This window comes from Schistocerca piceifrons, chromosome 3 (assembly GCF_021461385.2).
Source record: "Schistocerca piceifrons isolate TAMUIC-IGC-003096 chromosome 3, iqSchPice1.1, whole genome shotgun sequence".
Taxonomy (NCBI): domain Eukaryota; kingdom Metazoa; phylum Arthropoda; class Insecta; order Orthoptera; family Acrididae; genus Schistocerca; species Schistocerca piceifrons.
Genome location: NC_060140.1, coordinates 198,054,505 through 198,081,297, shown reverse-complemented (window position 1 = coordinate 198,081,297; position 26,793 = coordinate 198,054,505). Strand labels below are relative to the sequence as shown.

The 26,793-nt window shown below is 42.3% G+C and overlaps 1 protein-coding gene across 1 annotated transcript in view; it reads left to right on the top strand.

Annotated features, from left to right (window-relative positions):
• LOC124788511 (protein bfr2-like) overlaps positions 1-26,793 on the top strand; it is a 110,705-nt gene that overhangs the window by 48,093 nt on the left and 35,819 nt on the right. Inside the window, exon 2 of the mRNA XM_047255779.1 lies at positions 18,517-18,807. Coding sequence (XP_047111735.1) covers positions 18,517-18,807 — 291 coding nt within the window. The remainder of the gene's footprint in view (positions 1-18,516; positions 18,808-26,793) is intronic.

Here is a 26,793-nt window from a genome sequence, read left to right as displayed (position 1 = left end):
TTCAAGGTATTTCAATTCTTTCTTTGCAACTACCGAAAACTTAAGCAATTTAGTAGTGGCAGTAGTAGTGGAAGAGGAAGCAGTTGTAGGAGCGGGAGCAGCGGTCTTATAGACGGATTTGATATACACTAAACAACGATTGCTATCTGCTCGAATTGTATGTATTTTATCAGACTGTTAACATTTTAATTTATTCCACCTGCATTGTTGAACATTATTTTCAATCAAAGTCCTTGTTTCTACGTTTTTATAAGAGCAACTTTGCAGCTACTACTGCTGTGGAGCAACATGTAGGAGCATGAGGGGAAGCAGTCCATATGAGCGTAATTGGCCACATGTGTGACATCCTATTAACATTACACATGTCGTACAGTAGTCTACTCGTCGTCCTATCCACATAGTAGGAATCTTCAGTGTTGCCTCCTCCATTAATTGAACACGTACTTTTTAAATTATTTCACTTATTATATGGGGTGTCTGTTGTTTCAGACACTTCCGAAAGAACAGACGCTTATTGATCCGGCAGCAAATATGAATCAAGACACAAAGGAATTAATGACATTAGCTGCTAGTGGGCATTGATTTAAATCAACGGGGAATGGTGAAAATTTGTGCCAGGCCGGGATTCGAGATAAGCAGGAAGCTCTGTTTCTAATCGCCGCCCAGCACGAATTTTCAACATTCGGACATGCCCGAAAGAACAGAGACCAGTTATATAATTAAAGTGACGACGACCAATTTTTACTTAATTGCAATTGCACACCACATTCGAACTCTTACGGGATTCGTCGAAATGTCGCGAATAATGAGGATAATGGACAAGGGGGACTATATCAGTAGTGTGTGGACTTGTGGAAATTTGGGTCTGACGGGAGCCGTGTTAGGGCAGTCGGTACAGGTGCAGTAACCAGTGTGTCCATATGGCGCAGTGGTCAGCGAGTTGGCTTAGTAAGCAGGAGATCTCGGTTCGCATCTCGTTTTGGCACAAATGTTTTAACATCCCCCATTGATTTTAGTCAATACCCACTAAAAATCGACTAGTCACATACTGTTTTATTCTTCTGTCGGTAAGAGGCCAAGGTTTCGTGCTCCTTATAACACTGAAGAAACATTTCGCATGTTAAGTATTTTGACACGATCAACTTTACCTTCAACCCATCGTTTATTCAGTTCCATAAATATGAAATAAACGTAAAAAATGGACTGACGTTGGTGTAGAATCAGAGGTTTCAGGTTCGCTATGATGCTCCATGCCGATCCCATTGAATTTTAAGCCCAAGCGAAAGCAAAGCGTATCTAAGACCTGAGCTAGGAAAGGAAAGGTGGGGGGAGGGTGTGAAATGACAAAGTTAGTTTCGTGCTGAGCGAAAAGATTCCGCTGCTTGGATAGGGTGGGAGGGGAACGGGTGCAACTGCCGTATCCCACCCTTAGCCCGTTACGTCCTTGAAGGAAAGCCCATACATTCGGTTGTCTTTTGTGCCTAAGTGAAGTTTGTGATACATTTTTAATGGACTTTGCTCTATAATTTGCTGGCCGTAAAATATGGCTTTGGGTGTGAGCATGAAACCGAAAGGAGAGAGAATTAATGAGACTTTTATGCTGACAGACAGGACTGCTGAGGTAATCTTGACGCTGCAAGTAAACAACAGTGTATATAGGCGTTCTCTGAGCGGTTAATGCTTCTAATGCTTGACATTATGAACCACACATAACTCACGATCCTTTCGGCTGCTGTGTGGATGCGATAGTGGACGTAACATTTCGTGTGTTTGCCCAGCAATTCAACATTAAAATCCGAACACGATATCTGTTTGGAGAATTTATGTGCCATATCTGAGTTCAAAAGTAATGTTCTTCCCTCGAAAACATGCCATCCACTGGAGAATATCGGAGATTCGTCATTATTAGTGTCAGTTTAATATTCGACACGCAAACCATTAGATAACGCGACCCCGATTCCCGTTTTTCCACGCCTTTCTTGCAGAATATTTAGAGCCGATCGTTATAGCGGCTGATAGCGTCGAAGAATGATAAATGATCAAAAAGCTGCTTATGGATATCCTGCTGCTAGAACTCCAGCATCCTAAATGACTCTGCTCCAAGTTATACGGAATTTACGTAAATATTATTGAGATGTGATAGAAAAACATAAACGTTATTATTCTGTGACGCTCGTACTGAGCGTTCTCTCTCGTTGCGTCTATTCTTGATAGAACTGATTACACCAGTGCGATTAATATTATTACTACTTTGTTTCAGAATGATAGTGTGGTAATCAGCAGCCAGTGCTACACCATTAGAGCTTTCTATTTTGTTGGAGTTCCAGAAACATTAAAAGTTTGTTGTTGTGACTGGTATGAAGATATGATTAAGACATGAACCGTGTGAACATTTCCGAACAGTGCAAAGCATGAACAAGAAATATGTACAAATAATGGTTTCCGTCGAATAAGCGTTCTCCATTCTCAATGAAGAAAAGATGCGCTTGTTGTCACATGATTCATTACTGACGAATATTTGAACTATGTAATGGAGTTAAATGAGAAAAGAAAAAACTTTGTTAGAAACATAGTTCAAGTATGTGTTAGTATAATGAATGAAATCATTATATTTCGGGCTCAACATACCTCTTACTTGGAAGCAATATAAGACGTCAAACTTTCCAGTAGCATTCATAATTTATGTACGAAAACTAATGGCATCATTGACATTTAAGGATGAAGTGGAACCTATTGTGACATGATTTCTATAAGCTGCGGTGAATGATGCGTCTGCTGACTTACCTTTGCGGAGAGCATTAAAGTGGCGATTATGTTGGTTTCAAAAAAATGTTCAAATGTGTGTGAAATCTGAAGGGACTTAACAGCTAAGGTCATCAGTCCCTAAGCTTACACACTGCTTAACCTAAATTATCTTATGGACAAACATACACACCCATGCCTGAGGGACGACCCGAACCTCCACCGGGAACATCCGCACATTCCATGACTGCAGCGCCTCAGACCGCTCGGCTAATCCCGCGCGGCCATGTTGGTTTGCTGACAGTGGAATTACTTGGTTGTAAATACAGGAAATCTTCGACTGGTTCGGAAGATCATTTCGTCTAAAGTTGAATTCATTTAGATGGGCACCGCTATGGGAGATACTTGTAGTAGTCGAAAGTGACCTCTTATTTAACATGTTCCCGTGGAAATCAAAATTAGATTGTGGAGACAATCAAGGCAGATGTACATTCAAAGTCATAAAGTAATATGTGAAGTTCTCTTTCTTTCTGTTTAAATTGTGTAGTTCGTTTTTCTCTTAAAAAACGCTGAATTCTATGTCGGACGTCAGTGTCAACTCTTAATAATGTGAACATCTGAATGCTTCCATTTCAAATATCAGCAAAAATATTAGCGTTAATTTTATAAGCGCACAGGCGTCTGTATTTGTATGTAGAAGGTTACCACCTGAAGATATCAGATTTCGCCCGAAATCACTCTCACAAGTTCCTCCTTTATTATGTTCCGCTGGCAACTATGTTACTGTAGCAGATATTCTCCACGTTCTACATGACTTAAAAATTGTGATTCTTACCAATGCGGTACTGTATACATAGGGCAGACCATTCGTACCATTGAGGACCGATGCCGAGAACATCAACGGCACACTAGACTACAACTGCCCAGTAAGTCGGCAATCGCTTAGCATTGCCTGAAGGAATCCACAGCATGGATTATGACCAAACCGAAGTCCTGACACAGACTTCCAAATGCTGGGACTGTGTCATCAAAGAAGCCATAGAGATCAGAGTAAGGGACCCACAACTAAATCGTGACAGTGGTTACATCCTTAGCAAAGCGTGGGAACGCGCGATCACCCAGATTAAGAAGAAAAAGGATATTTCTCGGAGTGTACCGACTTCGGGGGAGGAGGGAAGAATAACGGGAGCAATGCCGGCAGACCCTCCTGAACGAGAAGACCTAGGACGCGGCGCTCAGACGGCGGGAGAACGGACGCTGTACCTGGACCGCGCGCGGGGCGCGGACCTCACCGACTCATAGGAAGCGCCTGAGGGAGGTTCAAATGGTTCAAATGGCTCTGTGCACTATGGGACTTAACATCTTAGGTCATCAGTCCCCTAGAACTTAGAACTACTTAAACCTAACTAACCTAAGGACATCACACACATCCATGCCCGAGTCAGGATTCGAACCTGCGACCGTAGCAGTCCTGCGGTTCCGGACTGTAGCGCCTAGAACCGCACGTCCACCGCTGCCGGCCTGAGGGAGGAGCAGGAGGGGGATTGTCCTATATATACATGGCGCCGGCCCACCACCGGTCAGTACATCAGCGCACCTGATGATGGCAACGTGTCGATTGCCGAAATATTGTGTCCTATGCACACTCATACCAGGCTGTTCACCCGAAATTTATTTCGTTGCGACTTAAAAATTATTTTACGTGTTGTTTAGGAATACTAGGAACGTAACAGTTACACCAGGCAAACGGACGATAGACATTAATTATGACTGAGATGCTACTGAAATAAAGGTGAACGGTATATGTAGCCAGGCGTGTACGCTATCTGATCAAAAGCATCATGACACATTTAAGTAATGAAGAATGAACCACTACATGCAACGAGATGTTGGACCAGCAGTATGAGATCAGGCGCTGTCACTAGAGAAGCACTAACCGCAGGATGGGTCGCTCAGTAGAATTCAGTGACTTCGAAAGTGGACTAGTCATTGGATGTAACAAATCCACCTACAGCTGCCCAAGACGACTGTTGGTTGCGTGTTTGTGAAGTGAAGACGTGAAAGAACAACCTCAGCGAACCCAAGACCTAGCAGACCTCAAGTAGTGGCAGACAGAAGCCATCGAGCATTTCGCAGGGCGGTTGTAAAAAATCGCTTGAGATCTAACGAGGGAATTACTCATGGGTTCAACGTACTACCACGAGTCCAGGGGTTAAAAAGAATGAGCTACAGTGGTCGAACAGCTCCTCAGAATCCAAACATTTCTGTAGTCAGAGATAAACTACGCTTGAGGTGGTGTACAAATCGACGCTACTGGACAAAGGATGGCTGGAAACGAGAGTTTTGGAGGGATATAGACTATGTGATCAAAAGTGTCCGGACACCTGACTGAAAATGACTTACAAGTTCGTGACGCCCTCCATCGGTAATGCTGGAATTCAATATGGTATTGGCCCACCCTTTGCTTTGATGACAGCTTCCACTCTCGCAGGTACGCGATCAATAACGTGCAGGAAGGTTTCTTGGGGAATGACAGCCCATTCTTCACGGAGTGCTGCACTGAGGAGAGGTATCAATGTCGGTCAGTGAGGCCTTGCACGAAGTCGACGTTCCAAAACATGCCGAAGGTATTCTGTAGGATTCAGGTCAGCACTCTGTGCAGGCCAGTCCATTAGAGGAATGTAATTGTCGCGTAATCACTCCGACTCAGGCCGTGCATTATGAACAGGTCTCGATCGTGCTGGAAGATGCAGTCGCCATCCCCGAATTGCTCTTCAACAGTGGGAAACAAGAACGTGCTTAAAACATGAATGTATGCCTGTGCTGTGATAGAGCCACGCAAAACGACAAGGGTTGCAAGCCCCCTCCATGAAAAACATGACCACACCATAACACCACCGCCTCCGAATTTTACTATTGGCACCACACATGCTGGCAGATGACGTTAACCGTGAATTCGCCATACCCACACCCTGCCATCGGATTGCCTCAGTGTGTACTGTGATTCGTCACATGACGTTAACCGTGAATTCGCCATACCCACACCCTGCCATCGGATTGCCTCAGTGTGTACTGTGATTCGTCACTCCACACAACGTTATTCCACTGTTCAAGAGTACAGTGTTTACGCTCCTTACACCAAGCGAGGCGTCGTCTGGCATTTACCGGCGTGATGTGTGACTTATGAGCAGCCGCTCGACCATGAAATCCAAGTTTTCTCACCTCCCGCCTAACTGTTACTGTACTTGCAGTGGATCCTGATGCAGTTCAGAATTCCTGTGTGAAGGTCTGGAGAGATGTCTGCCTATTACGCATTACGACCCTCTTCAACGTTGACGGTCTCTGTCCGTCAACAGACGAGGTCAGCCTGTACGCTTTTGTGATGTACGTGTCCCTTCACGTTTCCACTTCACTACCACATCGGAAACAGTGGACCTAGGAATATTTAGGAATGTGGAAATCTTGCGTAAAGACGAGTGACACAAGTGACACCCGATCACCTGACCACGTTCGAAGTCTGTGAGTTACGCGGAGCGCCCCATTCTGCTCCCTCACGATCTCTAATGACTACTGAGGTCGCTGATATGAGGTAGCTGGCAGTAGGTGGCAGCACAAAGCACCTAATGATGAAAAACGTATGTTTTTGTGGATGTCCGGATACTTTTGATTACACGGTGCATGAAATTGTATCCTGTGACAGTCCTACGGGAAAGTGAATGCGTGGATTACGTTAGCCATAGTATACTGACAAACCGAACTACAGAGGCTGTGGTGTTGGAGCATGAGGGTGTTTGTCCTGGATATGTTGTGGTGCCCTTATTGCGCTTAAGAAAACACTAAATTCAGAATGATGCGGGCACAGTTTTCAGAACTGCGTACTGGCTACAACAAAGGAACTGTTCGGAGACAATGACGTTAGTGCCAGCATGAAAATGCACCCTGACATAAAGCAGCATCTGTGAGGTAATAACAATAAAAGTCCTGGAATGGGCAGGTTTGCCCCGCGCCCCTACCTGAATCAAGTGGACCGTCTTTGGGGTGAATTACAACGTCGACACCACTCAAGACTCCACTATTAGTACCCTCTCTGGTTTCGGCTCTTGAGGACGAAAGAGCGAGAGCATTCTTCCACAGCCACAAGACACCTCATTGAAATTATGCCTATCAGAGTTCATGTCATCACAATAGATGTTCGGATACTTTGATCATATAATGTATAGGATACATGGACCAAGGCAGTTCTTCACTGAATGCCAACAGACACGAAAGAAAGGGTACGACGGTGTAATGGGACGTGCGTAGACATTGAAAACCATGTTGGAGCTTTCTCTGCCTCGTGATGACTGGGTGTTGTGTGATGTCCTTGGGTTGGTTAGGTTTAAGTGGTTCTAAGTTCTAGGGGACTGATGACCATAGATGTTAAGTCCCATAGTGCTCAGAGCCATTTGAACCATGTTGGAGCTTCATGAATGCGTTCAACTGAGGTATTTAATGCATGTAAAAGTTTACAAACCGCTTTTATTGAGAAATGGATGTGAGAGACGATGATGATGATGATGATGATGACGATCATCATCATCATCATCATCACAACATTAAAACAGGTTAAAATGTCAGGGAGCAGATACGTGGCACCAAATTTACCATTCAATGACTTGTTCGCGATTACATAGCCGCTCTCCACACGCATGCTCGTACGTACGCACGTTTGTAGCGGGTTATGCGGACAAAAGTGTCGCTTTATGAAAGCGGAGCCGTGAGCTTTCGAAAAAAGGTTCGCGCATTTTTATCAGATTACATAGCGGAATTAGCGCCAAAGTACTGACTACAATACCTCTTTGTCCGTTCGCGGCGGCAGCGTTTTCACTTTTGACGTTGTTTCTGCGAAGCTGATTCAGTGCGCGGGGATTTTTGTGGCTTTAGTCGCTGTGCGCCCAGTTTGTTCGGTCCGACGCTTCACCTTGCGCCCGACGTTGTGGTTTACGTGCTCCGCCTTTTCAAAGAGCTGTCTGCGGAATGAGAACTGCGCGTTAATGAAAGCAACGCCCTCCGCGGCAGCTTTTACAACTTGCTTCTCTAAGCCAGGGTGCACCGCAGTAATGGTTATTCTACCATTACTGTCAGATGTCGTCGCTGGCATTCATTCTGAGGTCGGGAAACATAAAATCTACACCCTGGAAGCTTTGCATGTCTTTCAAGACCACCTCCTACCATGCATCATCAGTTCTATTACTGCACACCTGTGGTCTATCTTGAAACAACATTTAGGGTTATAAATAAAATGACTTAAACGCACAGAAATGAAGAAACCATTTTGGCCCAGTAAGAGGTGCAGAGTGCTAGAGAAAAGGATGAGTCTGCAACTGTACGAAAATGTACAGTAACCAATGGAAAGCCTTCATACTTTAGACTGTGCTTTCATAATAAAATACGGCCTTGGTTGTTAATGTCCTGAAACTCTTTAAAGATTGTACCTTTGTACAGTAGTGATTCAGCTACCCTTACCGATATCATTTTATGCAACCGCACATGGCAGAACAATGTTGCTGCTCAGTTTCCTCTGGATATGTGAAACACATGGTCAAAATGTAGGAGAATAATTGATAAAATAGGCTACACGAAGACTCCTCAGGTCTATTATACAAATTTTGTTTATGTAACTAATGTAACAAATGGTTCCAATGGCTCTGAGCACTACGGGACTTAACATCTGTGGTCATCAGTCCCCTAGAACTTAGAACTACTTAAACCTAACCAACCTAAGGACATCACACACATCCATGCCCGAGGCAGGATTCGAACCTGCGACCGTAGCAGTCGCGCGTTTCCGGACTGAGCGCCTTAACCGCTAGACCACCGCGGCCGGCAACTAATATAACACATTGCCCAGACGTCACATAGTATCTGTTAAAGTATACGAAGACATCTTATACCTATTGGACAAATTTTGCTTATGAAACTTGGTTATCACATTAATACGATGAGTCACATATTAATCTTTTCATTGGATTATATACAGGAAAGCTGTTACACACACTTCGAATATTTCGTTGGCTCCTGTTAATTCCGTTGTTTTCGATAGTAAAACACACTTCGTAATACAACCATTTACTTAAGAATAAGTATTATAAACGAAATAAACTCATAAAAGTATCCAAAAATGTATGACCACATCCCCAATTACACAAAGAAAGACTGGAGGCAATTCATAAGCATGGCAGAAGTAAACTATATCTTGGTCCAAAAATACCGTGCAACTCATGACAAATCCTCATTCTTATTTTCGTTAGGTAGAGCCAATTGAATCACCCTCTGTAAAATGTGGCACAGTATGTGAATAAACGTGATCTGCCTAACTTTGTTTATAAATCTGGTAATGGTAAGAACTTTCTGGTAGCATACAGGAATAAGGAAATGGAATATTTAAGAGTGGTGAAACCTAGACAATACTGAAACCAAAATGCTTCCAAGAGATCTCATATAGCAACTCCATTTACAAACGTATGTATTACACCTGGTAGATTTAATTAGTGCGATGCATATGGTTTTTTACTGTGTGTCGAACAACACTTAATAATAAAAGATATTCTATTCTTATACATAATCTTTTAATAGTCGAGATCCCAAAATCTATTTACGATCATTGATAACTAGTCTCTGTAAAACCAGCTAGCCATCTTCAGGTCTGAAATTTTATAAAATGACACGTGATGGGGAGTAGTGTTACTATGACAAATATTATGTAAGGTCAGTTCATATCGAATAAGACAAATATTGCTGTGTACAATCACCAGGTCGCTGGAAGACACATTGCAATCGGTGGAATACGTGCTTGTGCTTAATAGCGTTCACATCCCCACTTACTTTCACATTACTGTCTGATGAACATTTATAGAAAAATCACCAAAACAATTTACAATCCGAATATAAAATATGACTCACTGTGTCATTACAACACTGCGAACGTTAAAATCACACCATTGTAACCTCTTGTACAAAAGCAATGTATCATCTAGTAGCCACATATGAAGAGCGCTTCTCATAAATTAGGGGACAAATCCACTACTACCACGTACAATGGTTTTGTCTCGTTTCGTATGTACTGGCTTTGAGTAATCGTTGTCATAATGACGGATGATATCACACTTCTCTCCTTTATATGCAATTCTCTGTTAAATTCCAGATCTGAAGATGGCTACATGTTTTAGCTGGAACTAGGTATCAATGACTATAAACATTTTTTGCGATCTTGAATAGCAAGGTATTGTTTATAAGAATCCAATATCATTTAACATTCATAGATCGCTTATCTCCAAACTGTCAGGAAACATCACAATACATAATAAGCTGAAGTGATCTGAGCTAGTGTGATTACAGAATATTACTGTGAATCCTCGATCCGCAGAATTGTGTGCATTTCAGTTCAGTAGTAACACAAACGTACCTGCGTAACTGAAAATTTCATTTAAAGTAGACATATCTTCAGTGCTGAACCTTGATGAAGGGAATGTAGTTCTTAGGTGAACAAACGTGGAGATGTGGAACGTGTAAAAGCTATCTTGAACAAAGACCAAAAAAGTGAAAAATAAGTTCATGATAGTTCCAAGTTCTGTTCATACTTAAAAAATTGTTCTGTAAGTGAATACAAAATTTTGTGATCTTCCTGACGGATTAAAACAGTGTGCTGGACTGGGACTCGAACTCGGGACCTTTGTTTTCTTCCAGGAGTGCTAGTTCTGCAAAGTTCGCAGAAGAGCTTCTGCGAAGGTTGGAAGGTAAGAGACGAGGTACTGGAAAAATTAAAGCTGTGTGGACGGGTCGTGAGTCATGCTTGGGCAGCTCAGTCGGTGAAGCACTTGCCCGGGAAAGGCAAAGGTTCTGATTTTGGGTCCCGGTCCAGCACACAGTTTTAATCTGCCAGGAAGTTTCATACCAGCGCACACTCCGCTGCAGAGTGAAAATTTCATTCTGTGACAAAATTTTATGTTTCGTACACCAATCTCATCCAGCAAACCGCGTGTCGTTACATGACCATCCCTAAGCAACCGATAAACAGCGTCATCCCATTTTGACATTAACTCCCGAAATATTACTTTTTATTGGAAAAGCAAAAAGGTAAGCACCTTACAACCTCGAGCGACTAAATAAAACTGGAGATTGTTTCCCACGTATTCTGACGAAACTGTGGATCCGAACAAAGGCCTGAGATTGCTCAAGTTAAATGCGGCTGGAACGCATCTCGTGTATGGTAAGCTAATATTCCATACATTGGACAACCACATAACGTACAATTATGTCCATGTAGTGCAAGAATGTCAGGGATCAAGCATCTCACCAACGTCTATCATAAAGTCCGTTTCATAAAAGGAGAGAGAGTTCAGTCGAAAGTGACATTTTGCCTGCGAACGATGCGCCCTTCCAACTGATACTGTCGATAGTGGTTCGTACTGCCTGCGTTTCGCCAGTGCTCAGACGACTTGCTAAGACATGACTCAAAGTATTCACTGCTCCAACAGACACCCAGATGCCTTAAGATTATTTGAGACAGAGCACTGCCTATGACATACGCACTTATATATGACACCAGCTGTGCTTAACACTACGGTAGCAGGTTCGAATCCTGCCTCGGGTGTGGATGTGTGTGATGTCCTTAGGTTAGTTAGGTTTAAGTAGTTCTAAGTTCCAGAGGACTGATGACCTCAGATGTTATCTCCCATAGTGCTCAGAGCCATTTTTGTGCTTAACAGCAAACGACTTTCACAACAATTGTGCAGAAAATGAAAATTAGGTAGCATCTATGAACAGGATATGTGGATAGAAAGCCTGAATACCGTGAAGCCAAAGCAGTCGTTCTAGGAAGACCTCAGCAGAAACATCCGCTTGACAGATCCAGGAATGATGAATGATGGAAGTCATAAAACACCTACGACATCGGGATGTTGAATCAAACTGGAAACAGCTCGAGAGCTACTGGAAGACCGGCAAATGGTACTGAAGGTTGAAGAATGCCGGGTAAATTAATATGTATGTAAGTAAGTACGAAACGAAATGAAGAGATCTATGGCGTAGAAACTATTATAAATCAGTGTAAACCACCCTCACATACTGAACATGTAAATTCGATTTCAGTGCATGTAATTCATTTCACACAAAGTCCGTGTTGCAAAATAATCCACGGTCCTCCGTCCACTTCGTTTCCGTACTGGTGCTGATTCCAAGTACCCTGTGAGAGGACGTATGGCAGTCGCGTGTGTAAATTGTAAATGGACCATCAGCGACAATGAAAGTCGAGGTCAGGCCAAGACACGGGTACAAATGGACTAAAGATTAAAGAAATTATTGGTGAAAAGATGGACATACTGGTTAGAGCCCTGGTCTGACAAACTTGCCACAACATATCCATAAAATTTCATTACCGTACACCAAATAATAAGTGGTATGGGGCGGGAAAAATAAAAGTTACCCGAAAAATACTTTTTGCTCCTTAAGACTGGCAGTATTTTTCCAATGTGCGTTGCCTACCTTAAAGGTGCAAGAATATTTTTCGAGCTACTTTTATTTTTCCCACTCAGCAAATTCAAGAATGTACAATCCTAATGAATGAAACAAATTTCCTCCAGACAATAAAATTCAAGTGAGATTTACAACGTATAATATGCCTGGGTCAGTTAAATGAAATCGAGATTTATTGATAGTCAGAATGCTTCAGTTAGCGTAAACTTTAGTGTTTGCATCATGTTTCTAAACACCCGTACTGTCTTTGTTGTGTATTCGAATTACTACCTTGTAAACTAAATAGATTGTCACGGAATACCAACGTATTACGTGACATGAACATTTTTAAGTTTTCTTAAATTGAGTCACATACGGGAGAAACAGAGTTCGGAAAATAATCGACAAATGGTAAGAAGATATCTAAGTACTTTCACTTGACGATGCTTGATGGAGTACTGCCAGTAAAGGCGAAGAGATGTTTATTGGATAAGATTAGCAACCTGCCCTGTAGCACTACGTATCTACAACCGGACGAACAAAATTTAATGAAGATGTATCAAAATCCCTACTGTAAGCCCTGAGATTAACCTTAACACACAGGCAGAGAAACGTGACATGGACTTTAATCTGAAATATGTATAGGCGGATATAAATATACAGATTCAGGTCAAACTTCACTGCTGTCTGGAGTTGCCGCGGCTGTTTATTTTACTGTTTTTCCAGCCTCATAGCTTTCCGTTTGTAGCTAACCCACTCGTAGATCATGCCCTCGTGCTGTGCTTGAAGCTCTATCGCACGATCAAAAAATTAGGACATAGGCAGCAATATCCAGACGTCGCATCATTGGAACTTCATTTTTTGAAGAAAAGTTGAAAAGTGAACGTTATCGGTTAACTGAATGCGACTTCATTGTCCAGCTAAAGGAAGACAAAATCAAGTACCCGTGTTACTGTATATTGTTTATTTTTACTTCTTGACCGTCTAACTACAGCTGAATGAAACGTGGTTTTTGTGTCATACGAGTTTAGTCTTTCTTCTCTACAAGACATTTTCAGTGGCAGGTTTCATGGAAGATTTTCGAAATGTTGTGTTTTAGTTCCGCTTCTGAAGCTGCTTTTCTTCTTATAATTGCTATTCGGATTTTTGTTTTCCACACTTCACAGCACTAGGAACTCAAAACTTATTTTGATGCTATGAAGTGTGGAACGCTAAAACCCAAATGGCAGTTATAAAAAGAACAACAGCGCCAAAACTGGATCTAAAACACAACAGGTAGCAAAATCATCCACAGAACCTGCCACTTAAGATGTCTTGCAGAGAATAAAGGCGAAACGCGTATGGCACGAAAATTGTATTTCATTCAGTTGTAATTAGACGGTCAACTTAAAAAGTAACAATACACCGTAATATTACACGCAACTGAGGAAGACAGGACTGCAAATGTTGAAGACGTCAACTACCCATGGTTTCAGCTAAATGACGCTACAGTACACACATCACTATGCACCTTCTGGAAGCTTTTTGTGGGACATGTCATCTCAAAAATCTTATGACCCCTTCGGTCGGTGGAAATTACTCACCAGACGTTGTTCTTTGGAGAGCAGCAAAATCAGTAGTGCGTCGCAGTCACACTTTGCGGCTTAAAAACTGAAATAACGGCAAAGAATATCACAATTACGCGTACAGATGATGTTTTACAATAAAATTAAGCAGATTCAGATTCGTATAGTAACCCATGGAGTTACGTTGTAACTTCGCAGCAACTTTCTAAACACCCTGTATTTGCATCTGCTATCAAGTAGCACTTAACCTCAAGGGATTAAATATGTAAAAAACATATTCCTGAGCGATTCGGCGTTAGGTATCGTGGTGCTGAAAGGAAAAAGGAAAGCCCTAGCCAGTATGTTCAGATTGTTTCGTATTTTCGTGGTGACTACATTGCAGACATAAGAAAACCCGTGGGAGAAGAACGAATGCTTTTTTCTTGGTAGAGTGATATGAGCTTCGGAAGAGCGGCAGCCTTGCTGCAGACACAGGAGGAGAAAGCGGCTCTGAAGACTCTCCTGGCCTTGACGAAGACGTGCCGGAAATGCGTAACGATCGTGCTACCCTCTCACCCCTCTCCCAACCCGCTACCACCAACCCGACTGGACCTCTTTTCGTCCATTGTTCGCCCGTCGAGTATCCAGCAGCCGTACGCAGTTCTATCTGCCCCACGCCAGATGGCACCTGCGTCAAAACATGGCCGTACTACTGTTTTTCGACAACTTAATGTCACTTTGATGTGTTTATAGGAGGACTTACCAGCTGCATCCGAATCCCAAAAAGTGCGACCGCGCGGTGGTTCAAACACTCGTGTTGTCTTTGCTTCCCTAATGATCTCAGGAAAGAAACGAAAGTTTAGTGTTCACTGCCCAGATGATTTCGATTTAATTAAACATAGAATCTAGCTGATATTATATCTAGCTTCTCTAGTCATAGGCAAGACATTGTTCCTCGTAAACTGATGGTTACCTGTACGAGAGTCACTTCAGGCTTGGGGCTGGATTTGGAATGTGCTATCCAGTGTGTGTGTGTGTGTGTGTGTGTGTGTGTGTGTGTGTGTGTGTGTATGTGTATGTGTGTGTGTATATGTGCGTGCGCGCATCTCTCTTTTTTTATTCCCTATTTCTCCAGAAATTACCATCTTTTTTCTGATATCTCAAATGTCTTCGATGCTGTAATACTCCTATCTTCGTAAGCTACAAGGCAACCAAAATCTACATGACTTCCCACTATTATAGCTACAATCATCGAATTACTTCATCCAACATCAGTACACACAAGAACAGCAAAGTCAAAACAACATCCTGCAAACATAGTGCGACGTCCAATAATCCATTGTTTATCTGGTGCATTGGAAATCTCACTCGTAACGGCCTCAAGTTCTGTATTTATGAAAATTGGTCGAGAACGTCCATTACATCTTCTCAGCATTGTGGATGCCTTGATGACTGTAGCCGTAGTGAAAGATTATGGCTTCCATTGTGCATTTTTGGGCAGTAGCTCAAATCACGTTTCAGACAGTCAAAGTATGGCATTTGTGTAATTGATTCTGTGCCAGTTAGCGTCTTTCTTCTAATTGTATGCTGTTCTTCGATAGTCCTGAAAATGTCTTTTGCTTTAATGTTTCCATGTAGGATTTGTCACATGATACGTGCAATTTCTGAGCTCATCTTCATTTTGGTAAATTGTAATTTCAGCACCACCCATAGCATTTTGTTCATGTTGTCGTTCTGGCGTGCGAAGACTGGTTACAGGAAGTCCTCAACGATTGTGCGTACTGTGCAAACCTCTTGACCTCCAAGTAACTGCTCCAACCAACATTCATTTGAACCTGCTTCCTGCACTTGACTTCCTTTGGCACCAGTTAACATACACACCTCTTATGTGATCAAATTTATGAATCCTTGATGCCTCCGCATGTTTCTTATCAATCGATCCCTCATTTCAGTCAAATTTTGGACAGGTTTTTTTTCCAAGTTTCATTCAGTACCTTCTCATCAGTTATTCGTTTTCCCTATCTAGTCATCAGCATTCTCCTATGCCATCACGTGTCAAAAATTTCTATTCTGTTCTTTGTGAACTGCTTATCGGCCACATTTCGCGTTTCACTTCCAAACGGAGCTATACTCCACACAAATATCTTCGAAAAGACTTCTTAATATATAAATTTATATTCGATATTAACGAATTCCTCTTTTCAGGAACGCTGTCCTGCTATGCGCAGTCTGCCTTTTATATGCTCTCTACTGCAGTTATTTTCGTGCCCAAATAGTGAAACTAATCTCGTGCTTTTAATGTCCCATTTCCTAATCTGATTGTCTAAACATCATCTGATCTAAATCTACTGCATTCCATTACTGTTGTTTTACTTTTGTTGATGTTCATCTTATAAACTTCTTTCAAGACAGTATTCATTCCATTCCACTACTCAACGAAGTCCTTTGCTGTCTCTTACAGAATTACAGTGTCACAGGCAAACTTCAAATACTTTGTTTATTCTCCATCAAATTTAATTCCCTTTCCAAATTTCTCATTTGCTTTCTTTACTACACTCTCAGTATGTAGCAGGAGTTTGCGGTATTCACTGTGAATGTGGTGTGGCTACGTAGCACAAGTTACACAGACTGTATCGCTATGTTGCAGCAGCACATGAAATACATAAATATGGGAACTTCTGCCCTGAGCGATTGCTAACTTACGATTAGAGATAAGACCTTCTTCAACGTGACACATCTTTTTCTCCACGAAGAAATTACTGGTGCACCGAGAGCAAAGAAACGGTGAAAACTGGCATCTCCACAAACAGCTTTAATACTCATACGATCTGCACGGTGCCTGAAAGCGGACCGTTGGTAACGGGAGGCGATGCCGAATTACGTGCCATATTTTACATCGTGGTGGGAACAGTTTCTCAGTGTGCAACATGTTATCGTTGAAGGAGGCGTAAATTCTCACTGCAGATATACACTCAGAGATACCTATCCAAACTGCATGTGTCTGAGCGTGCCGCTCGCAGATCGTCGTATTTCGCTGCTTGCCTAAATACAATGTGGCTCTCGCGAAGTTTCATTGGGACGGAAAACAAAATAGTTTCTGATTTTCCGCCAAAGTGAGTCTGTGGCACCATATGTCTCCACTTTTTGGAGATGAAGGAAATGAACGGTTTTAAAACTAGAGCAAATAAGGATTACAGTTCTGCTGTGTCATTTCAAATCTCTAGTGTTATTCGCACTTTAACCGGCTGATCAGAGACAATTCCTTCAGCTTCATTCCACTGATGTTTCGGTCGTACATTTCATTGTCGTGCGGACTGGTGCTACGATATGCAGTAAAAATCAATAAATTAATTTTTAGCCAAATTTTTAAGTACTTGTAACTGGTGTGATCAAATATCGCAACAACGCAAATGCCTGTTGTACAAAGTTGGCATTATTATCTCAGACACGCCACTGGTGATGATTGAAATTACGAATGGTCTAAGCAAGCAGTCATTAAGTAGTATTGAAAAAGGAAAATAACAATTTAACAAACTCAGTATCCGAAGTGACGCATTATCTACCAGCATTTATGTTGCAACACACCGTCGTAAAAACACAGACTGCAAATACGACGATGTATTTCTCTCAAGAGGGTATTAGATATCGGAGATTATAGGATGATTATGTGCACTTATCTGTACTGATTGAGGTGTATTTTGAATTAAAACTGCATACACAAGGCGACAGATAACAGAACAGCGTTGCAAATACCTCTCAATTTCCTGCAGAAAATAAACAGTAACGATAAAAACGGACTACTAAATTTTCCGTTACCGTTTACAACAATAAAATCACATGAGATGATGTGAAATTCGTAGGTTATAAGGAGAAAGAAATTTACCGGATTATGTGGGGGTGTCATAATGAAATACTGCAATATTGTGCTGGCGTCACGGGTGTCTGCTTCAGTTTCCTTTGGAATCGATGACATGGAGTTTAGAATAAAAAATACGTAAATAATACTCACTCAGGTACAGACTGTTAGAAACTGATTTCCGAAATACGCGGCGAATAAAATAAAACTGGCCCCTTTTTGCAATGTTTTCTGGCGTTCGAACTCTTCTCGGATAGCTACTTTTTATTGCCCTCAGATACCACTTCGTGCCATTTCGATAGCATGTTTTCTATTGCAGATTTTGCTGTAGGTTTTGCAAGAACTCTTCCAGTCTCAAAATTCTCTCACGGAAAGTTCATCACACTGTTTCCATAAATTGCGCTTCGTGCAACACTTCACAACGAACAAGCGCTGTTTTACCATGAGCACTACTTTGTGTTCTGTTCAACTGGTCACTAAAGACTCCTGTTCCTCACACTCTCTCAAACGTAATGACTCTGCGAGGTCACTGGGACAGAGAATGTGGGAGACGCGCAAGCGCAGACATGTGACAGCAACTGATTGGTGGATCGAAAGCGCGGTTTCCAGAATTTTATGTGATTGGCAGTTCTCCTGTTCAGTAACAAAGGTGACTTCCGTCTCATTCTTAAATATATCTTGTGGGCCGGTTTTATTTTCCACCACTCACTAGGTTCTATGGTACAAGCCCAATGTCCTCACTCTAGGTATATAGACATTACTGCAGTGCTTCTCACAGCGTTTTATTGGTACCATTGGCAAAGTATCTCATCACAGAGCGACGCTGCATAATTTATATCAGTGGAATCTTTGACAATAAGTTCCATCTGTCGGAAAAAATAGCGAATATCATCTAAAGTCTTTGGTGGTGATGCTGATGATGAGGAGGAGTATGAGGATGGCAATGGTGGTGCTGGTGATGAGGAGGATGAGGGTGGTGTTGTAGATGAGGGTGGTGATGGTTATGTTGATGAGGAGAGTGAGGTTGGTGATAGTGACGGTGATGAGTGGGATGAGGATGGTGATGAGGAGCATGAGGCTGGTGATAGTTACACTGATGAGGAGCATGAGGATGGTTTTGGTGACTGTGATGAGGAGGATGACGATGATAATGAGGAGATGAGGAGGATGAAGGTGGTGATGAGATGAGGAGCAGGATCATTGTGGCGTGCTATACTCCTGGCTGTCCACAATCATTTTCCTAGCTGCATGTGATGCATTTGCCTTCATGATGTTTTAGACAATTTATTTTTCTCCTCTAAACTGTCTCCATTATTTGTCTTTCTCAATCACCCTGCGTAGCATAACCTCATTTTTTTTTATTTTATCTGTCCTTTGCACACATTTCATTCTTCTCTAAATGCACATATCAAAGTTTCTACTCATTTATCCTCTCTTCATAGCAGTGTCCATCAGTCTAAACCATCCCTGGCAACACTCAATACAAAACACTAAACTCATTTTCTTTTCTTTAATTATCTATTTAATGGGCCATTGAAAATACGTCGCCTTCTCTAAAACATTTCTCTTGCAGTAGGCGTCCTTGTATTGCTGTCTTGATTAAATGTCATGTTACTGCTTATTTTGCATCCTAGCGATCGAAAGTTTTCACCTTTTTCCGTCAAATAACGAATTTTCACTTTTACTGATCTTGAGTGTCTCGTAAAAATACGTTTTGTTGGAATCAATTTCCAACCAATTTATCTAAATAGGTATTAAAGTTATTAGTTGAAAAACAGTGTCTAAGCGCACTCCCAGAAACAGTTGCGTCTGTTATTTCATCTGATATCCTTACTTTTTGTTCGTCATATACAAGGTGATTGTCTATTTATAGACACAAATGAAGGATGTGAGCAGAAGACAAAGAAACAATCAAATAATTCTAATGAATATTGATTCAGAAACCAATGATTTCCCCGATACGACAAAGTTCCCTAGGGCCCAAATCCCAGACTTGCACCTGAGGAAAATCTCATTACAGCGAATGTTCTGCATGGCTACAGTTCATATGAAGGCATGCTCCAGCACATCTCCCCGTCTATTCTCATACACTTTCAAAAATCCCAGGTGTGTTCTGAATGCACTGACAACCATGGACAATGCTTTTTCCCGAGTTCAGCGTTGCTATCAACATGGCTGGAATATACCAAAGCTTTTAAATATACTCACACAAAAGAAAAACCACTGGATTCAAGTCGGAGTACCTGAATGGCCATAGTATTAGCAGGCCACGACCGAAACACTTGTCTAAACACTATACACCAGTACTTAGGCATCCATAATGATGATAATATTAAATAAGGTCTTTTCAGCACTTTGTAATTTACCCCTCACTTTCAGTGTTAAACCTTAACAGTGTAACAGTGTTGCACCGTTCGCAGACTGCAGTTGTGCCTACGTCATACAGGAGAAAACACTGCTTTCGACAAGAGTTGTAGAACTACCGTAGGCTAGCATAGACTACCACAAGTAAGCGTAGATTACGCTAGTTTTCCTAGTAGCTTTGGTGAGCTAAGGTCGTGCCCGCATTACTTGTACATGTGATGTGTTGCATACCTGTCGGGCGTTACCATGTAATGATCGCTTTCTTTATGTATGCGATCAGTGTCTTACTAAATTGCCCTACAATTCAGAAGCGGTGAACTATCTAGAAACTGGGTGAGGATACATAAAGGGGCAGGTAGCATAAGGAATATTTTTTTCCTACGTAGTTATCCTCCTGTGTGTTCCTTCAGAATAAACAGTATTCATGACAAATCTTTTATCCTCCCGTCTGTTACTTCAGAACAAGCAGTATTCATGACAAATATGAAATAGTCGAAGTTTGATTCAAAATTTGTTCGGAAATTATTAATTTGGGGTGTGAAACAGAGGAATGTTGTAGTAAAAGTAAAGAAAACAATACAGATTTATCATATAGCGCTGTAAAACATTCTTCAACAAAAAGGGAAAATAAAAAGTGCATAACGAAAATACACCAAACTCTGTCCAACCTATATTTTGTCCATAAACAACTTTCGCATTTATCAGTAATAACAGGAAATTCTTGCCTTTGATCGTAATGAAGAAATTCTACTGAGTATAAAGCAACAACTATAATTACAGATAATTCCTTATATTTATGCATGTAAACTAAAAATTGGTTCAACGGGCTCTGAGCAGTATGGGACCTAATATCTGAGGTCATCAGTCTCCTAGAACCTAGAACTACTTAAACCTAAATAACCTAAGGACATCACACACATCCATGTCAGACACAGGATTCGAACCTGCGACCGCAGGAGTCGTCCGGTTCCGGACTGAAGCGCCTAGAACCGCTCGAACATCGCGGCCGTGTATGTAAACTGTACTTGCACCAAGAGTAATTGGTTTGGTTGCATAAACTGGCAGAAGTAACACCAGCAGCTAAATTTTATTAATTATAAAACATAATTTATGTTCTGTAAGGTTATAAAATACACAATGGATTAAAACTGAATGATGTGCGATTCTCATTATGTGCAAAACATCGAACCAAACAAACAAAAAATCAAAGAGAAGACGACGGCTCTTATTTTCTCTGCTGCATACTAATTTTTGTTTCTTTCCCTACTAGTACTACCGTTAATCCTACTATTTACTATGTCATTTATGTAGTGTACCAAAACTACCGAAGCTTAGTTTTGGTCCAGCGAACCTCTAGTTTCCAGGCCTATATTTATTACAAATATTCGTTCGTTTCGTTGTCCTCTGTTGCCCCTTTTCTTTGTTAGACAGAGTGTATAGATTGATTAGTAGTATATCTATATTTGGGTGACATTTCTCTAATAAAATTTGTTCGAAGAATCCGTCCCAAAACAGTTTGTCGTTGTAACGGTGTCTCCCTGTGTTTATTCTGGTTAATGAAGCTGTCTCTTTTAGGGCATATTTACTTTTGTTGAGATTACTTTCTGTTTAGAATCGAGGGTAGTTTTCAAGACATCGTAATCGTGGACTCTGTGTAAGGATGTGAGTATCTGTCAGAAGGAGAATCCTCACTTTTTTTGTGGTCGGGTGTCTGTTGCAGCCAGTCGAAGGAGATTGAGGCATCCGATGAAGGCAAGGCTGTCAGAAAGTGGACCACTTCGTTTACGGCCCGAAAAGTTTGCTCAACTCTTTGTGTACTCCGATTCTGGGAAAGTTTGCGGCGGCGGAGCTGGCGCTGACGGCGTTCAGTCAGGAGTTTGGCGGCCGCGTAGCGGTAGCCGCGACATTGCCGGCGGGATGTTTGTGGGGCATTGCTGAACAAGCAGGCGGGCTATTGAATTGTCCGACAGGCCGAGCGGATCGCGGCGCTTCGAGTATGGCAGTAAACACGCCGGTCTGTGTGCTCTCGACTAAACCAACGGCTCTCGCGCGCCGCATGTTTCAGCTGCCGGCCGAACACTTGCTAGCGGCAAACAGCGCGTTGAAAGCGGGCGACGCGTAACGCCGCGCCAATGGCGACCGCGCGCGTCAAAAGCGAGGCCCGGAAATTAGCGCATTGGATTAGCGCTCACAGTTTCAAAAGCAGAAAGATGACGCAAAAATATAAAAAGCATGAAAAAGGACAAAAGTCCTATCCTAACAACGTGCATAGTCTCGTTCCTAGCTCCAAAAATTCTTCTGCAAGTGGTCTTAAAACTCTATAGACAAGGGAACTGTAGTATAAAATCCAAAATTCTGGGAGTAGCATTAATGACTTAAAATTTCTCTTCGCTTTAGTGCTAATTAACGAGCAAATAGCCGGCCGGTGTGGCCGTGCGGTTAAAGGCGCTACAGTCTGGAACCGCGTGACCGCTACGGTCGCAGGTTCGAATCCTGCCTCGGGCGTGTATGTGTGTGATGTCCTTAGGTTAGTTAGGTTTAATTAGTTCTGACAAGGGAACCTCCCCATCGCACCCCCCTCAGATTTAGTTATAAGTTGGCACAATGGATAGGCCTTGAAAAACTGAACACAGATCAATTGAGAAAACAGGAAGAAGTTGTGTGGAACTATGAAAAAATAAGCAAAACATACAAACTGAGTAGTTCAAGGCAAGATATGCAACATTAAGGACGTTGGAACTGGAGCAGCGCCGTGGTCTCGTGATAACGTGAGCAGCTGCGGAACGAAAGGTCCTTGGTTCAAATCTTCCATCGAGTGAAAACTTTAATTTTTTATTTTCAGTTTATGTGACAAACTCTTATGTTTTCATCACTTTTTTGGGAGCGAATATCACATCCACAAGAAAACCTAAATCGGGCAAGGTAGAAGAATCTTTTTACCCATTCGCCAAGTGTACAAGTTAGGTGGGACGACAACATATTCCTGTCATGTGACGTACATGCCGTCACCAGTGTCGTATAGAATATATCAGATGTGTTTTCCTGTGGAGGAATCGGTTGACCTATGACCTTGCGATCAAATGTTTTCGTTTCCTATTGGAGAGGCACGTCCTTTCGCCTACTAATCGCACGGTTTTGCGATGCGGTCGCAAAACACAGACACTAAACTTATTACAGTGAACAGAGACGTCAATGAACGAACGGACAGATAATAACTATGCAAAAATAAAGAAAGTAAAATTTTCACTCGTGGGACGACTTGAACCAAGGACCTCTCCTTCTGCAGCTGCTCACTCTACCACGGGACCACGGCGCTCCTGAGCTCACGTTTTCCTTTATGTTGCCTATGTGGCCAAGACTGATGATCAGTTTGTATATTTTGCTTATTTTTTCACAGTTCCACACAACTTCTTCCTGTTTTCTCAATTGATCTGTATTCAGTTTATCAAGGCCGATCCACTGTGCCAAGTTATAACTAAATCTGAGGGGGGTGCGATGAGGAGGTTCCCTTGTAAGTTCTAGGCGACTGATGACCTCAGAAGTTAAGTCGCATAGTGCTCAGAGCCATTTCTGAACGAGCAAATGGAAATTTTTCAACAAAATCTTGTCGGTTTAATGTGTTCAAATGGCTCGGAGCACTATGCGACTTTACTTCTGAGGTCATCAGTTCCCTAGACTTAGAACTACTTAAACCTAACTAACCTAAGGACATCACACACATCCATGCCCAAGGTAGGATTCGAACCTGCGACCGTTGCGGTCACGCGGTTCCACACTGTAGCGCCTAGAACCGCTCGGCCACTTCGGTCGGCTTTGTCTGTTTACAAACCACTTCACTTCAAATAAAACACTCGAGCTTTCGATAGCTATGTCCGCCACCGTCATCTGGAGTTAAAATTACTGACTGCCCGGGCTAGCACAGTGTTCTACTTGTAATGCCAGCGTCCGAAACCTTCCAGATAGGGCCAGAGAGACCAAGCGCAGAAGACGAGATGGCCAACTCTTAGCAGCTTCGTTCCGCCGCGGAAGGGCCACCGCCACGTTTGAAAGTGTCACTCCTGCGTCGCTACGAACGTCGTTCCTATGTCAAGTAACACGAGCTACTAGGAGCTGCTCAGCTTACCTTCTGCGAACGCTTTTCTCCGACGCTCTCTGGAAGGTTCAAGAGGCTGCATTACATCTGTATAAGTACAACACTATGCCAACCCCGGTAGTGAGTGATTTTAGCTCCTGATGACGATGGAAATAGCTATCGAAAGCTCGAGTGTTTTATTCGAAGTGAACCTGTTTGCAAACCAAGAATATTTGATTAAAACATAACACTAAGAAAGATTCAGAGGGCAAACTGAAATTCTACAATTGTCAGCCAGTTGCATGATCAAAAAATGGTTCAAATGGCTCTGAGCACTATGGAACTTAACTTCTGATGTCATCAGTCCACTAGAACTTGGAACAACTTAAACTTAACTAACCTAAGGACATCACACAAATCCATGCCCGAGGCAGGATTCGAACCTGCGACCGTAGTGGTCACGCGGTTCTAGACTGTAGCCCCTAGAACCGCTCGGCCACCAGTTGCATGATCCTCAACATCTTGTCGGTATACTAGGAGATTAAAGAAGTAATCTAGGTCTGAATATAAACACCAAAAGGAAGCAATTTGCGATTATCACACTACGACCCGACTTCTTTATAAATGCAAATCTACGATTTGGTAGCTCCTTAATTGTAAGAGAAGATATTAAGCACTTTGGAACGTGGCCGTCACTCGTCTATCTCATATATCTATTAAAAGTTCTTATTCTCAAATAGAAAAATGGGAAAAGTCAGTGTATTGAAAAAAGGAAAGACCATTGTCTATACATTATGTGTCTTATTTCATTTGAAACTCAAAACATGTTTATCCGTTGCAAAACAGAAAACCCTGTTGAAGATGTTACCATTTCTTCCTCAACAGCACAAGGAGCTCTAAAGTAAGGTTCGCAACATCTGATCCCAAGAACGATGATGTATAAGAAGCAGAGGTCAATAGTGAGAATTTTTTCTCTAATTTTAGTCTATCATTCTCTTGTCAGAAATTTAGAAGATATAGAATTTTTTTGTTGACCACATGTCTACTAGTTAACAACACTTCTGCAGTTGCATTGCCACAAATAAAACGTAGTTCCTCAGTACTTACCACAGAATACTGAAAGCTCGAAAAATGTCGGAGTGCAGGTGGTAAGAGTTCGCGGCTCCTGTCAATCAGGTATTGTCAGTTCATGGTTTAGAACAGAACATTTTATAATTGTTTTGTATGTAGCATACCATTTGGGGCTTTGTAATTGTAACAGTGCATAAACTATACATTATGACTTCCTCTGTATAAAATATGGAGTAATAAAATTTAAGTATTTAGTAACAAGATAACATTTACCCCCCTCTAATGTTCTAGGCTTAGTGACACCTCCAACAACAATTATATTACTGGTACTTAGTACCAGTGTGTTCGCTGCTTTGGCGCCTAGGACCTTCTAAATGCCCGCCCGGCTAGCCGCGCGGTCTAACCCGCTGCTTGCCGAGAGGGAAGGCGTGCTGGTTCAAAATGGCTCTGAGCACTATGCGACTTAACTACTGAGGGCATCAGTCGCCTAGAACTTGGAACTACTTAAACCTAACTAACCTAAGGACATCACACTCATCCATGCCCGAGGCAGAATTCTAACCTGCGACCGTAGCGGTCTCGCGGTTCCAGACTGTAGCGGAAGGCGTGCCGGTCCTCAGCAAGTATCTGCCCGGCGGTGCCAAGGTCCAGTGCGCCAGCCAGTCTTTGGATGGTTTTTAAGGCGGTTTTCCATCTGCCTCGGCGAACGCGGACTGGTTCCACTTATTCTGCCTCAGTTACACTATGTCGGCGATTGCTGCGTAAACTCGGTCTCCACGTACGTGTACACCATAATTACTGTACCACGGCCGGCCGGAGTCGCCGAGTGGTTCTAGGCGCTTCAGTCGGGAACTGCGCGACCGCTACGGTCGCAGGTTTAAATCCTACCTCGGGCATGGATGTGTGTGATGTCCTTAGCTTAGTTAGGATTTAGTAGTTCTAAGTTCTAGGGGACTGATGATCTCAGCTATTAAGTCCCATAGTGCTCAGAGCCATTTGCACCATTTTTGAACTCTCACGCAAACATCAAACATTTGGGGTTACATTCGTCTGGTATGGGACGTTCCCGGGGGGGTAGGGGGGGGGGGGGATCGACTGGGGGCCGAATCGCACAATAACCCTGGGTTCAGTGTGGGGCGGTGGTGAGGCGGTGGACTGCTGTGGCCTGTTGTGGGGTTGTCAACCACTGAGGGCTCCGGCGTGATGAAGCCTCTACCATCGTCTCTAGGTCCCCGGTTCAATACACAATACGCACGCATTCTTAATAAATTATTTATTTTCAAATTTGTAAATAATTATTTTTGGCAATAATGAGACGAGTTGCAATATTCTGTACTATTAGAATACCTCCAAATCTTTTTATCTAAATAAGTTGTGCAAGAAAAAATAAATACACTGTTCTTTGAATTTCTGGATAATGTGAGATGTGGCACTTCAATTCTTGCCTGAAACTGATTCAGCAGTTGGTGCCAGTGATGAGTGTGGGTGTTTTTTAGGACCACCAGGGAGTAAGATCGGATAAGAACTGAGATTTCACGTACATTGACGAAAACATACGGAGTAAAATTCAGGTTACGGCGTAAAGTCAAGCACTGGTACGCCATTCGGGAACGATAGAGAAGAGATGGCTGTGAGAAAGCGTCAGCCAATCC